General features: G+C 41.3%; 1 protein-coding gene across 2 annotated transcripts in view; it reads left to right on the forward strand.

Annotated features, from left to right (window-relative positions):
- iqsec3a (IQ motif and Sec7 domain ArfGEF 3a) overlaps positions 1–13,309 on the forward strand; it is a 150,252-nt gene that overhangs the window by 85,134 nt on the left and 51,809 nt on the right. For both annotated transcript variants that reach the window (XM_074697863.1, XM_074697864.1), the window contains exon 4: positions 6,596–7,848. In XM_074697863.1, coding sequence (XP_074553964.1) covers positions 6,596–7,848 — 1,253 coding nt within the window. The remainder of the gene's footprint in view (positions 1–6,595; positions 7,849–13,309) is intronic.

Here is a 13,309-nt window from a genome sequence, read left to right on the forward strand (position 1 = left end):
GTGCTGTAAGTCAGCGTGCATGAGCATGAAAGCTAATAAAGTGGCTTTGCATTTTACCCCAGAATTCTGCAGTAGAAAAAAAAATCGGATAATCTGCTCTTTTACTTATGCACATTCATCTTTTTCCTTCAGATTAAAGTGCAGTGCACATGAATTTTGAGCCCAAAATCATAAATAAAAGAAAACTGTGATATTTTACATCTGCATGAATGGTACGTACTGATAGTTTGACCATTTTAAGAACAATGCAACACTGGTTCTCCTTTTGTGAAAGACAAGTAGACCTTACCTGCCCTAAGGGAAGATAACAAAAGCACTGCACTTTTGAAAGGCACATTTAATTTAAATTAATGTATGCGTTAAATTAATTTTAAAAACACCAAGGCAGCTTCACGGACAAGTCAAAATAAATATGCACTTTATGTCAAAAAGGAATAAGAAATACCAAAGTGGAAAATAATTTTAAGTCTGAGCTAAGCATACAGGTGCAGCAGCCACATCACGAAAGCTGGTAGAGTTCTTTTTGGAGCATGTGAAATGGATTTGTGAAAGATGTTACACCCAGCAACCAACTGACAGTTTGACCTGTTGTATGCATAGGTTGTATATAGAGTGGACTTGTGCAGCCAGAGTCTGCGCAGTAGAGATTGAGGGATTCTGGGAGAATCTGAGTGGAGCCGGGTGAAAAAAAAAAAAAATGTTTTTTTCTCTATCTAGAGTCTAATCACTTCTTGACTCTACCTCCTGACATATTTTACAATCCCCGAAAAAAATACACGAGAGCAGAATCTGTCCATCATTGCTAAAGCCTTGTTTTTAATCTCTTATAACTAATGAAAATGAAACTTTTCAGAAAAAAAGAGGACCTGATAACAAGGAAGCCAAATGATATCTTTAAATCACCACATAAATCAGATGTGCGAAACATTTCTACGTGGAGTATTCATTTTTAAAGTTTAACCACAGCCCATCTGGAATGACTGGAGAGCCGGATTTTTTGACCTAGACTTCAGCCAGTCACCAGGGTGAGCAGCTTTGTGGTGACCTCACTTCAAGCCCAGCAAAATTACGTCTATTTTTTTTTACAGTCTATGGTCTTACGTCATAGCATAGCATTCACGACAGTTTCACGCATAAAGGAAACAAAGAAAACAAAAGAAACACTTTTACCAATCACTTTCATTGATAACGTAGAGATGCAGTTCATCGATTTAACATCATAATTATCATAACACAGCTCCAGAGATGAAAAGCAAGTGAGCTTATCCCTTCAACAACAATGCAATTATCTGACAAGAACCTGTTTGTTGTATTATTTATTTAAAACAGAATGTAAAGGAAAAAACAGGTGATAAGTTTCTCTAATCTATGAATTTGCCCATTAAAAATTTAGTTGTACAACTAAACACAAATGTCACAGTTCAACAACAGTATCATCGAAGGGCTTTAAGACATTTTACCTCTTTATTTTACAAAATATTTTCTCCTGTTGTTAAAAAACTGGACAGAAAACTGCAGCATGACTCATGATAGAGAAAAATCTGTTCCTTGTAATAACAGAAAAATATCCTGAGTGTACTTAAGTCCGACCTTTAGTTCTGAAACACATTTCCATTTGAAGCACAAAGCTTTCCAGCCTAAAAATGATTCCTTTTCAAGCCCCTGGGTGTTTTTATTTTACAGTTATAGGGAAAGAAAGCTTGAAAACAACATGTCTAATATCAATGTTTGTGGTACAAAACTTTCCTTTTACTATAGGACTTATAAATCAATGATGATGGAAATATCTTTCTAATTTACTTCTCTTTCTATATTTATGTGGTCAAATCACCAGACGTTATAATGTTAAGATGAGACTGAGATTGGATGAGATTTCATTAAACTTGTCAGTCACCGTAAAGAAACCCATTAATTTCCTGTCCGTAAAAGTATCAGTATCCTGGGAACAGAACTTCAGACTGCAGAGTTGTACTTCTTTGCCCAAGGCTTGTTTTCCACTTTCTCCCGCTTGTTCCATTGGGAACATGAGGTCGGCATGGTGCTGATCTGCCCGTCAAAATTGATTTAGAAACCTTGATGGAACAGAGCAGTGCCATCACCGTCCCCCACTGCAGAATTATCTCTCTCCATCAGTTCTTAGTGAAGTGATCAGAGGTAGAGCTGACAGTCGGCTAATGGAGAGGATTTTCAGCAGTGCCACCCTTGGCATGGTCGTCTGTCTCTGCTCCTATCTGTATCTTACTTTCTGCCCGATACTTCTTCTTTGATGTAGCTGCTCATCTTTCCTTTTTTAACCCGTATCTGTGATATGTATAGTGAAAACAGGCACTTAGGTATGAAGCACCAACTGTAGTGCAATACTGAAACTCAACTGCTGGACAATCTCTAAACTTTTCTTTATGGTGCCTTTTACTGAGGTTATGTTTTGCTTAGAAATAACAATACATTTTATTTCAAGGCACCTTTCAAGATATTCAAGGATGCTGTACAAAACTTAAGGCTGGTACACATTACATTAAATTGGGATTCTCAAAAAACTTCTCACATTTAGAGACCACACACTTGATGATAAGAAAAGACAGATTGCACAAGATTTATCTGGCCTGATCTTACAGTGTGTGGTCTGCACTCCGAGGACACTACTACACACTAACAGATTCTTCAGCAGAGCTTCAGCTTCTTCACGCTCAATGTTCCAAATCTTGCGCAGTAAAACGTGACTTTGTGTAAACCAACATGACTGACTAATGGTAGAAAGCAAAGATGTTTGTTTTCGGACTGTAGAATTTAAAAAAAAAAACACACAAAAGAAAAGGGCTTATGGAAAAGTGGTGGAGACGGCAGGGATATGGGCTGTATGAGTAACAATGCAAGTTGTTGGTGAGTAAAGTCATTTTAAATATTACAGATAGATTTCTTACTTCCTCTTTGGTCAGTCAGCTGAGTCAGCTCACGTCTTGATTGGCTTTGACATTACACACTGTACCTGCTTGGCTGCTCTCAAAGCACCCCACACACTACAGGATTTTTAGTCCCAAATATTACACATGCTCATTATGGAATAGATGGGTTTTGGGGCTGGATTTGAAAACAGTCACTGAGTCAATGTCATGGATGTCTGGTGGTGGGAGGGAGTTCTAGAGACGAAGAACGGAGCGACTGAAGGCTCTGGACCCCATGTTCATGACGAGACAAACAAAAAGAAATGGACAAACAAAATTTTATGCAGCTGAAATACCAAGGCACCACACAGTATGGTCAATAAATATAGAAAATATTGGGTTTGAGGGCCAAAAGAACCAATTTGGACGCCCCTTTGATTTACTTGTTATGATCAGCAACTATCACCTTAAGGTAACTAACCTCAATGGAACATGGAGGTTGAATTATGCTCTCTTCCTCTGAGCAATGCACCTCAGACCTTTTATTCTTGCTCCTATCAGAAAGGTTAGCATAGCTTTTTATGATTCATGCATTAAAAGTAAAGTTTTCCTGAGAAGTCACCAGGTTTCCATGGTGATAGAAATTGTTGAACATACTGCTGCTTTCACATTTTTGACCAAGGCAGTGAAACAGTGAACTGATGAAACCCTGTCTGCTTGTCTTTCTTTTCATTCCTCGCCCCATGTCTTTTCTCTTTTGTGTACCTGCTTGTTCTTGTGGCCATGATTCTGTCTGAATGGCGAGGTGCATTAGATACTCTGATAAAGAAAACAACGTGACCTAAATGCTTTATTCATCACCCCTGACCGGGCTTATGCAGAAGGCAAAACAAACAAGCCTGACTGCCACATTTCATCAAACTCAGCTCCACTGATGGCCCATTCAAGGGCACCTCTGCGGTGGGACTCTGCAGAATTTGTTTTGATGAGGGACACCTTTCTGAGTAAAAGGGTCAATCATATTACCTCCAGAAGAAAACTTAGCAAGGTCTACTTTAGAGTGCAGTTGCGTTGATAAGGCTAACCTTGTCACTTTGAGAGAGCGTACAGCTCAGTCAAAGAACAATCCAGATTAAAAATTGATGAATATTCAGGCCGAGTTCGACCAGTCTACAAGAGTTGACAGTGACGAAGTCACCATCAGCAGATACAGTAGAGCTTTAAACCAGCGTCCTTTTCAAAAACCACCTTAATATTCTCAACGCATCTCACTTTGCTCGCAGAGCCTCTGCAGTGAAATGTTAATGGAGCAGATAAGATGGATTTTCAGTGTCACTCCACTTTTCTAAAGAGCTTTGTATGTGATTCCATTCCTCCAGTGACAACAGCGTAAGCTGCATCTCGTTCAACTCCCCACTTATCACAAATTGGCAAACCTCAAGGCATTACAGCCTATCAGGAAACAGCATCAGGTGGTGGGTTGACTTTGTCCTTGACTGAAGGGAAGGGGGTTAGAGGCTGAAAGTCACAGTTTGATCCTTGGTGGCCAAAACAACCATATACTTAGTTGTAATTTAATTCAAGGAAAGTATGATTAACTTGAACCAAATTAAACCCAATGAACATGTCGGCCTGATGGAAAAAGTCTACATTAGATAAGACAAAGAGGGAACAGCAACAATATGTGTATGTCCCCTTTGAGGAAATTCAATCTTTTTTTTTTCACTCTCTGTATCATGCTGTAGTTAAATGCTTTGCCCTTTTAACATGCAATGCAGCACATGTAGATTTCCAAATGTCAGACGGTCAGTACGTGTACATGCACAAAGCCTGACAAAGGCCATAGTTTGATTGTAAAGTCACAGAGGTGGATCCAGTTTTGTCTGTGTAAACACAGGAAAGAGAACTGGACTTCTGGCTGAGAACATGTCTCTCTGCTTCTGTTCTGTTTTTGATAAGCGAAGCTGCAGGTGTATCAAACTAGTTAAGGTTAACCTGAAGAGGAAGCAACATGCCAACTTTGATGGCCGAGATGGATGCAGCACTAGCTCTTAATGTTTTTATGTATATGTGCCATGGTTAGGGATGCTCCGATAATGATAGGTGGTATTGGTTATCAGTTTATCGATGTCCCTCAAGGCCTGATCGGTATCAGTGGAAAGAGATCCTTGTTGCTGATCAAGGCAAACAGCTTCCTGCCTTTTTTTCTCTACCAGGGCTCTTTGCTCCTTGGTTTAAACTGCTGATTCTGACGTTCTTGCTTTGTTTTTTGCTGCATTACCAGTCTGCAGGGTATAAAAGTTTACACTGACAAGAACTTGTGTACATTCTGAAGAATTGTTTTGATGGTAACATTTAAACATTTCATAGTGTAAATAAATATTAACTTCAGTAGTTCCATCTAATCATTTTAAGGCCTAAAAACATTACCAGTCTTACCCCACAGTAGATCATGAAGGTTGTTATTTAACGCTGGTATTAGTATCCGTCAATACCAAAGTCCAGGTATCGGTATAGGAACCAGAAAAGTTGGATCAGAGCATCCCCAGCCATGGTGTTTGTTGTGTTGGGGCTATAGACTGCACAAGCGCAGTAACCATATTAATCATGGTCATCTACTTCCTCTTCCAGCGAGATGTTCCGAGACCTTTTGGGTCAAATCCAACCTCAGTCAGTTAGCAATCACATCATATAGGTGTGTCTATCAACCTACACTCAGTCTGTTATCGGTCCGACTAAGCAGTTTACATACATTTCAATAGTCCAATCTTGTGCTGACTACGCTCTTACTTCTTGAGTGACATGTAAACATACGGCTGCTTTTCTTGTAAAGCCCAATTCCTGTCTTTGTTAAAGTGAAAAACTATACTTATCGATATGATCTGAATCAAAAGGATTGCAACATAAAAAAGATAAAATCTTCTTCTAGGCACTGCCAAAGAGCCCCACACCCTGATTGTTCTGGGAAACTCAAAGGTCTCACCTAGTGTTGGAGCTGCTGCTGAATGAGGATAGCTATGAGACATCTCTTTCCGTTTCCCATTTGACAACTTTCCACAGGAAAATTCAATGACTTGTCCAGTTTCCGACGATCTAAAGTTGCATGGAGGAGCCCTCTACTGAACGCTCAGAGATTATGAGTTGTGTTGTTTTTTTGGTGAGGAAATAATCACTTTGTCAGTTTGTCCAAATGCCAGTCTGCTTTCACTTTTATTGTCTCTTTCAAGCTGTAGCTTTGTAAAAATTCATCCCAAGGCCAGTGTGGAAGTAAAAGTTGCTGAGCCACGTAAGAATATTTGAAGTTCTTCATTATGTTTTAAAAACTGAACTCTACAACCTTTGTATCTCCTTGGATTTCCATGCACCGCAGTTATAGCATTCACTTTTAAATGTACTGCTCCTTCTCTCTGTACCCCCTCCTTTATTGGTTTTTCCCATTGCTATTCAACTCATCTGCCATATTCATCTTTCATGCACCACTGCTATAGGGGAAAGAATATTAAGACGTGGCATAGCGAGGTCACAGGTGAAGAAGCTTCTGTGGTGTTTGAAAGGTCTTACATGTATTTGATTGTGCTGCATTTTTTTGTACTCACAACTTTTCAGGCAGCTGTACTTTGTTTTGAAAGTTCTCTCTTAAAAATTCTGCCTGACTACAGACTTTTTAAGAAGGCCATGCTGTCCTTTCTTATCCTTCTTTCTTCTATTTTTAGATCGAAATGTTAGAGCACAAATACGGTGGCCACCTCATCTCCCGCCGTGCTGCCTGCAAGATCCAGACTGCCTTCCGCCAGTACCAGCTCAGCAAGAACTTCGAGAAGATCCGCAACTCGCTGCTGGAGAGTCGTCTACCTCGACGGATCTCCCTGCGCAAGGTTCGTGTGCAAAACACAGAAGGCTTCTCTGCTGAACGGGCCCTGGCTGAAGGCTGCAACTTGGCAGGCATCCCACTCGTGCGCTCACCGTCTCTGCCTGCCACAGTTGGTGGCAACCTTACCGACCTTGAAGACTCTTTCACAGAACAGGTTCAGTCTCTAGCAAAGTCCATAGATGACGCACTTAGCAACTGGAGTTTGAAGACCATGTGTTCACTGCAAGAAGGCGGTACCTACCAGTTCAGTGCTGATTCTTTTAGTGCAGCAGGAATAGGAGGTGTGGGAGAAGGTGGGGGTGCAGGAGAGTCTACAATATCCCAAGGCACCTTGGACCCAAGTGACCTGTCGAGAAGTGCAAGCAAGCTGATGATGGCGTTCCGAGATGTGACCGTGCAGATTGACAGCCAGAACATCCGGGTTTCATCCTCAGTCATGGAATCAACGTCCGTCACCCTCGGCAGCTGTGTCCAACAAGAAGGAGCTCACAGTACTGTCACGACTCCTTCCACAACAACAAACTCCACCCCAGCCTTTGTTCCTCCACCCACCTCACATCAGCCCCCTCCTGCAGAAGCCCCAGCTGAACCTATAGATCCCCCTCCACCACCACAAGAACCCCCACCTCCCCCAGAACCACAAATAGAAGGAGAGGAGCAGGATGATGAATTCCCTGCTCCTCCCCCAAGTGAAGAAGAGCTAGAGGAGGGAGTGCAACCTCCCCTAACCCCACTTGATAAGATGGCCGCCCCTCAATTTCCAGAGGGGAGTATACCACCACCCACAGGACCCCCTCACATCTTCCAACCCCAGGAGGGCGTACTGCTGGGGAGTTCCCCTGTGGGTGAACCACTAGAGGTCAAAAGGAGTGGCTCTGAGACAGCGGACAACAGCTCAGAGCAGATGAGCAGCAGTAGCACATCAACAGAGGCACGCTCCACATCTGAGGCCTCGTCCAAGGAAGCACTGCAGGCCATGATCCTCAGCCTGCCACGCTACCACTGTGAGAACCCCGCCAGCTGTAAGTCTCCCACCCTGTCCACTGACGTCATGAGAAAACGCCTCTACCGCATTGGCCTCAACCTCTTCAATGTGTGAGTACTCTCTGTGTTTCATTCTTTTCATTTGATTGTTCTCTTGCTTTTTCTACTGACAAGACACGGCTCACCAGGTAGCTGTGACTGGAAAATGATTTTTTTTAAGTTTTAAAGAAGAGAAATTTAAATATTTGAAAACATGTTTTTCTTTTCCCTCATTATTTCAGACATTTTAAAGCAGCACAGTTGCCTTGAGTAGGACTTTAAAACGTCTTCATTGTTTTATTCATATTAATGTTATCGCAAATCAACATCTACCCCTCAAAAAATGAGTCACCAAAATGACATCAAACATGATCAGATATGATGTGATATGATACAATATAGTACTAAGATAAGACAGGCTCATTACAATATGATGCAGCATCATAATTTAATGCAACATGTCACAATGATACATACTGATACAATGCAATGTAATCAGATACAGTCAATCAGCCTTTCTTTATATAGTCCCAAGTTTACATCGTGGCAAGGATTCTGGCAGGGAAGACCCAGATACACGACTTTCAAAAAAAAAAAACCTTTTTATTAAATTTGACTATTGAACACAAAATCACAGCTTCGTTGTTAGGAAAAAAGGGCATAAATTTCTCACGAACTCAGGCAGCAAAAAGACTTAGAACCACAATGACGAGACATGTCATGACGATCTGGCACAAGACAGGGAAAAGACACAGACTTAAATACATGAGGCAATGGGTCACAGGTAAAAACAATGAGAAGCAGGGATGACAATCACAACGGTGGGAGGACATGATGTAACCTGAAGAGGAAAGACGTGACCAAATCAAAACCTGACAATAAAACATAAAGTCAAGATAAGAAGTCTGATTTCATCTGAACCTACCATAAGTACAGACCTTTGCTTCATTTAGCAAGTTACAATCCCAAAGAAAAACTTCCCTTAAACACGGGCAGAACCAGACTCTTGTTAGACAGACACCCACCGTGGCTAGGAATGAGTACTGTGTTAGGTACTTTTATCGGCACCAACCAAATTCTGTCAAAAGTAAAGGGTACCGATTCATGTACAATCAAAAGGTACCATGTTTAGGTACCTAAATGCATCTTTGTGACTGTGAGGGAGTGGAAGAGTAGGAGATTTTCCATGCTGGACATGAACACAGCATTGCAAGGTTATATATTGAGGAATAAATATGTTAATGGAAAAACTTGTATGCCTTATTATTAAACAAATTGGTATTTTTTACCACATAAACACCAAAAAGTAGCAAAAATTGGTACTGTTGAGTACCGGTACCGATTCCCAGGTACCGGGTATCACTACCATATCCTTTTAAATGTGAAAGCTACCCATCCCTAACCGTGGCTGTGTAGGGGTTAGAGAAAGAGAGAAAGACAAAGAGAAGGAAAAGCCATAAGACAGAGGGGTGTAGCCAGAAAGAGAAAGAGCAAAAAAGACAAATTCAGAGTCCACAGTTCGGTATTGTATTGATGATTATGGTGAAACTGTAAAAAGCCGAATCAGCTGGAGTCTGGCCAGTCCACGGCAGCACATTGTCCACAGCAACGATCCAGAGGAACCTAAAAGACAAGCTCAGGGACAGACACAACACTGTAAAAACTGTAAAACTTATAAAACAGACTGTACCCAGAGCCCCTCCTCTGAACCTGAAGTTTGTTGTGTCCCTCTGGACCCAAAGAGCAAAGAAAGTACTTTTCCTCACATGCCCCAATTGTGCTGAGAGAACAAACAGAAAGAATCCTAAGTCTTTCTCGATCTTAGATGTCTTCTTTCTTCTCAGACAGATAAATCACTACAGGGGTAAAAAAGACAAGATGAATTATAGAAGCAAAGACGTTTGGGAGGATTGGTTTGTAAAAGGAAAGGGAAATCATGGTGAGATAAGAGACTTACTGACCTAACTAAAAAACATATCAGACAAGTTAGAGATAAGAGATGGTTCATTCCAACACTCCTCACGGCCTCTGTCATTAACTGGTTGATCAAGCTGCGATAGATGACAACAATAGATACGCCTCACATCACTTCACCTAAAAGACAGCTTCTTGAATTCAGCCAAAGAGGAACAATGTCACATTTTCCCTTTTTCACCCAACAACTAAAACTAGCTGGCTATAGAGGTGTCTTCTGTCAGATTATCTGCAGCTAGTTCAGTCAAGTGAGTGTTGGTTTGAAATGCTGTTTGAAAACAAAGCTTTTATACATTGGTTTTAAATATTGTGCTGAAAAAATTAAGGTGAAAGCTATGTGCCCCATGACTCAACATATCAGTAACAAGCTTTTCAAGTGTGGAGACAAGATTATGATATTTTTCTGGTATTACAGCAATGAGATGTCAGGCTGAAAATGACTAATTTTTCATTTAATTAAAATATCAACATTTAATTAACATTTAATGGTGATGCTACTGCCCATGCAGTAAAATTGATTGTGGTGGTTGAAGCATCCCTAAATCTTAAAAACAGAAAAAATGGGTGAAGGTACCAATGTGACCTGTTAGCTCATTAGCACACCACATCCTACTTTTTAACAGGTTATCTTTTAACTCCATCTCTCCAGGACTGGCTGAGTTTGACAACCAATCATCTCATGAATGAGTAAATGCTGTGCTTCTTGGCCTTGTAAGTGTTGTCAGTTTACTAGCATACTGTAGGTAGCGACGTCATTTTCCAGGTAGGCTAACAGCAGAAGCTAGCATTAGATAAAAGTTTAGACAGTCTTTCTTCCTTTCTGTGTTAATTTAGTCCTGAAAGTATAAAATTAAGAACTATTGGATATAGAATTGACCTTAAAAGGGCTGTGAAGCTTATTCCTGGGAAAAAGGCTCTGTTTCCCATAAGCCCTTGCACCTACTATCAATACTCATGAGGACGTGACTCTTGCCGAGTTGTGTTTGTTTTGAAGCAAATGAAAGAAAATTAATTCCTTATTAACACTAATTTACTTTGTTCAACACAACTTTTTACCAGATACAAGCGACGAGGTAATGTAATAATCAAAAGTGAGGTGGCGCTATTGTTAGTGAGTCGTTAGTGAATCCTGGATATGTCCAGTTCTTATCTTCTAAGCAGAGCTAGCGTAGCATCACTCTTCATTTTATTTATAGACTCTCAAGTTTGAAAAGACCACTGCAGAATAACTGCTGACTGTGGGCTGGAATGAACATAAGCACAAACAGATTAGCTTGTGTTTTAGCCTTTAGCTTGTGCTCCATCACCTTCTTGTTTCGCTTTCTTCTTCTCTTCCATCCTTTTTCTTTCTTGCCACTCCAGCTCTGTTGTCAGCCATTACTACAAAATTAATTCAAGAAATTATTTTCAGCAGATGAAAACACAGATCTCTCTTTGTGGGGTTGTCATAGGGACTAGGGGCAATAAATCATTCCTGTCAGACTTGACCAGGAAGCTGAGAAATAGCATTTTAAAACAGCCTTTTTTGGGTAATCTCATTTTAATATGAGGCATATATCTAGAAATCAGACTTCTTCAAGATCACCTTGAAACTCCTCACTGCCCCTTTAAGCTTGAGTGTAAGTTTGCTAAACTCAGTTTATGGCTGAGTACAAATGGTCACTAAGAGCAGAAGAAATGCTGTGGTGAGAGGGTGTTTGACTTCTTTTCTAGTTCAAGTGGAAAAACCAGCACAGGTTACTCTTGTATTCAGACCATCACCTGACACCCACTTGCATTTTCCTGTGTGACTTCACAACATGTCAGCCAGAGAAAAAACACGCCTGTCTTAAAAACCTTGTTTGTGTTTACCACTTTCAGCTTTTCAGTCACTGTGGATTCACTCACCCCTCGCTCTTTAGTGAAGAGTGACAAAGTCAAAACCAGATAAGACCCCCCAGCAAGACGGCCTCAGGACAGGTGCAAGGTGTTTACATGGCAGACAGAGATGGGAAGAGAAAGTGTTGCTATGGTGATGACAGCACACCTGAGTCAGCATTGACTGAGTCTGATGTATTGATTTGTTAAAAGAGAAAACAGTCCTTGAAGATGTGAGGCAAACCCACTCTGCTTTTGACCACTTAGTCTACTTAACATTCAAATCTCTGATAGCTCAGACTGTTTCAGTGTTTATTCAGTGAGAAAGTATATAACTTCCTTGTATTGCCTTGTTTTTAACAGTACAGAAAGTTTTGAATCTGTTACTTAGTTTTGCATACTTCGCTAACACTGTTTTGGTCTCTAAAAGACACTGCCCACCTTGTGTCCTACATTCCATACTTTCACAGCAAAGGGTGCATATAGCTCGATCTTTGCCAATCTCTGGCAATAAATCCATACTCCCTTGTCCAGCTATGTTGGAAAAAATTACAAGAACTTGGTTTGTTTGCCTTGATAACACAGCTGAATGGATGCAATTGCGAGCTAGCACATTGATGTCCCAAGAGATTTGCGGTGACACCCTTGCAAGACATGTTTGCGCACTTGTAACATTATGATTTAAATTTATTGTTTTACGTAATTTGTTTGATTGCTACATAAGAACATTTATAGTGTTCACAATTTCTTGTTAAGTGTTAAATAGAATACAACACAAAGTTATATTATTTATTTTGTCCTTTACCTTATTGAAATTATTCTTTGCATGCCAACATAAGAAGCCCCACGTGCCAGCTATGGCACCCTTGCCCTAGGTTGCCTACTCCTGGAGTAGACTATAGCTGCGTTTCCACCAAGCGGTACGGGTCGGTTCAGTACGGTTTGGGACGGTTTGGGACAGTTAAGTCTGATCCCGTGTGCGTTTCCACAGCAAACTGTGCCCCCTCGTGGTGGGCGGCGTGTAAGCCGGATGCCGGAAGCCACAGCTGGTAAACAATAGCGCGACGCCGTAGCAGCTTACCCCGCGATTAAATCCAACAAAGAAGAAAACGCGACACAGTAAACAAAGAGCACGGATGGAAGACATACAGCATTTCGTCCTCTCTGTGATTTTCATGTAACTCTCTGTTACAAAGTGCAATCAAGCTTCGTTTCAGAGAAGTCTGTGAGCCGCAAGGAGAAATGCAGCCGCTGTCGGGGTGAGTGATGATTCTTTTGACCAATCAACCGTCTGCAGTGTGTTGCTCCACCTCCCGAGAGCGGATCGGTTCAGTCTGGCACCCATACGAAAGGGTCCTAAAAAAGTGGGACGGCTCGTCTCGGTTTTTAGGGATCCGTCCCGGGATGAGTCTGTGGAAACGCCGCTAAAAGCGCACCGTACCGAGACGAACCGACCCGGACTGCTTGGTGGAAACGCGGCATATGAGACTATGAGGAACTCTGAGAGAATCTGAGTGAAGTATCACAGCACAGACAGAGGCACCAGAAGTCTTTATCCAAATCGTAGCCCTTGTTTGTTCAAGGGTTGTAGCCAGGAGGCAATAGAACAGGCAGGGGCATGGAAACGGCAGGCAAGAGACAAGAACAGGAGTCGGAAAAGGGGTCTAAACACAAGAAGCTAGATACACAAAGAATGCTTGAT

This window comes from Halichoeres trimaculatus, unplaced genomic scaffold, assembly GCF_033239565.1.
Source record: "Halichoeres trimaculatus isolate MK-OKI-2021-1 unplaced genomic scaffold, fHalTri1.1 fHalTri1_scaffold_21, whole genome shotgun sequence".
Lineage (NCBI taxonomy): Eukaryota > Metazoa > Chordata > Actinopteri > Labriformes > Labridae > Halichoeres > Halichoeres trimaculatus.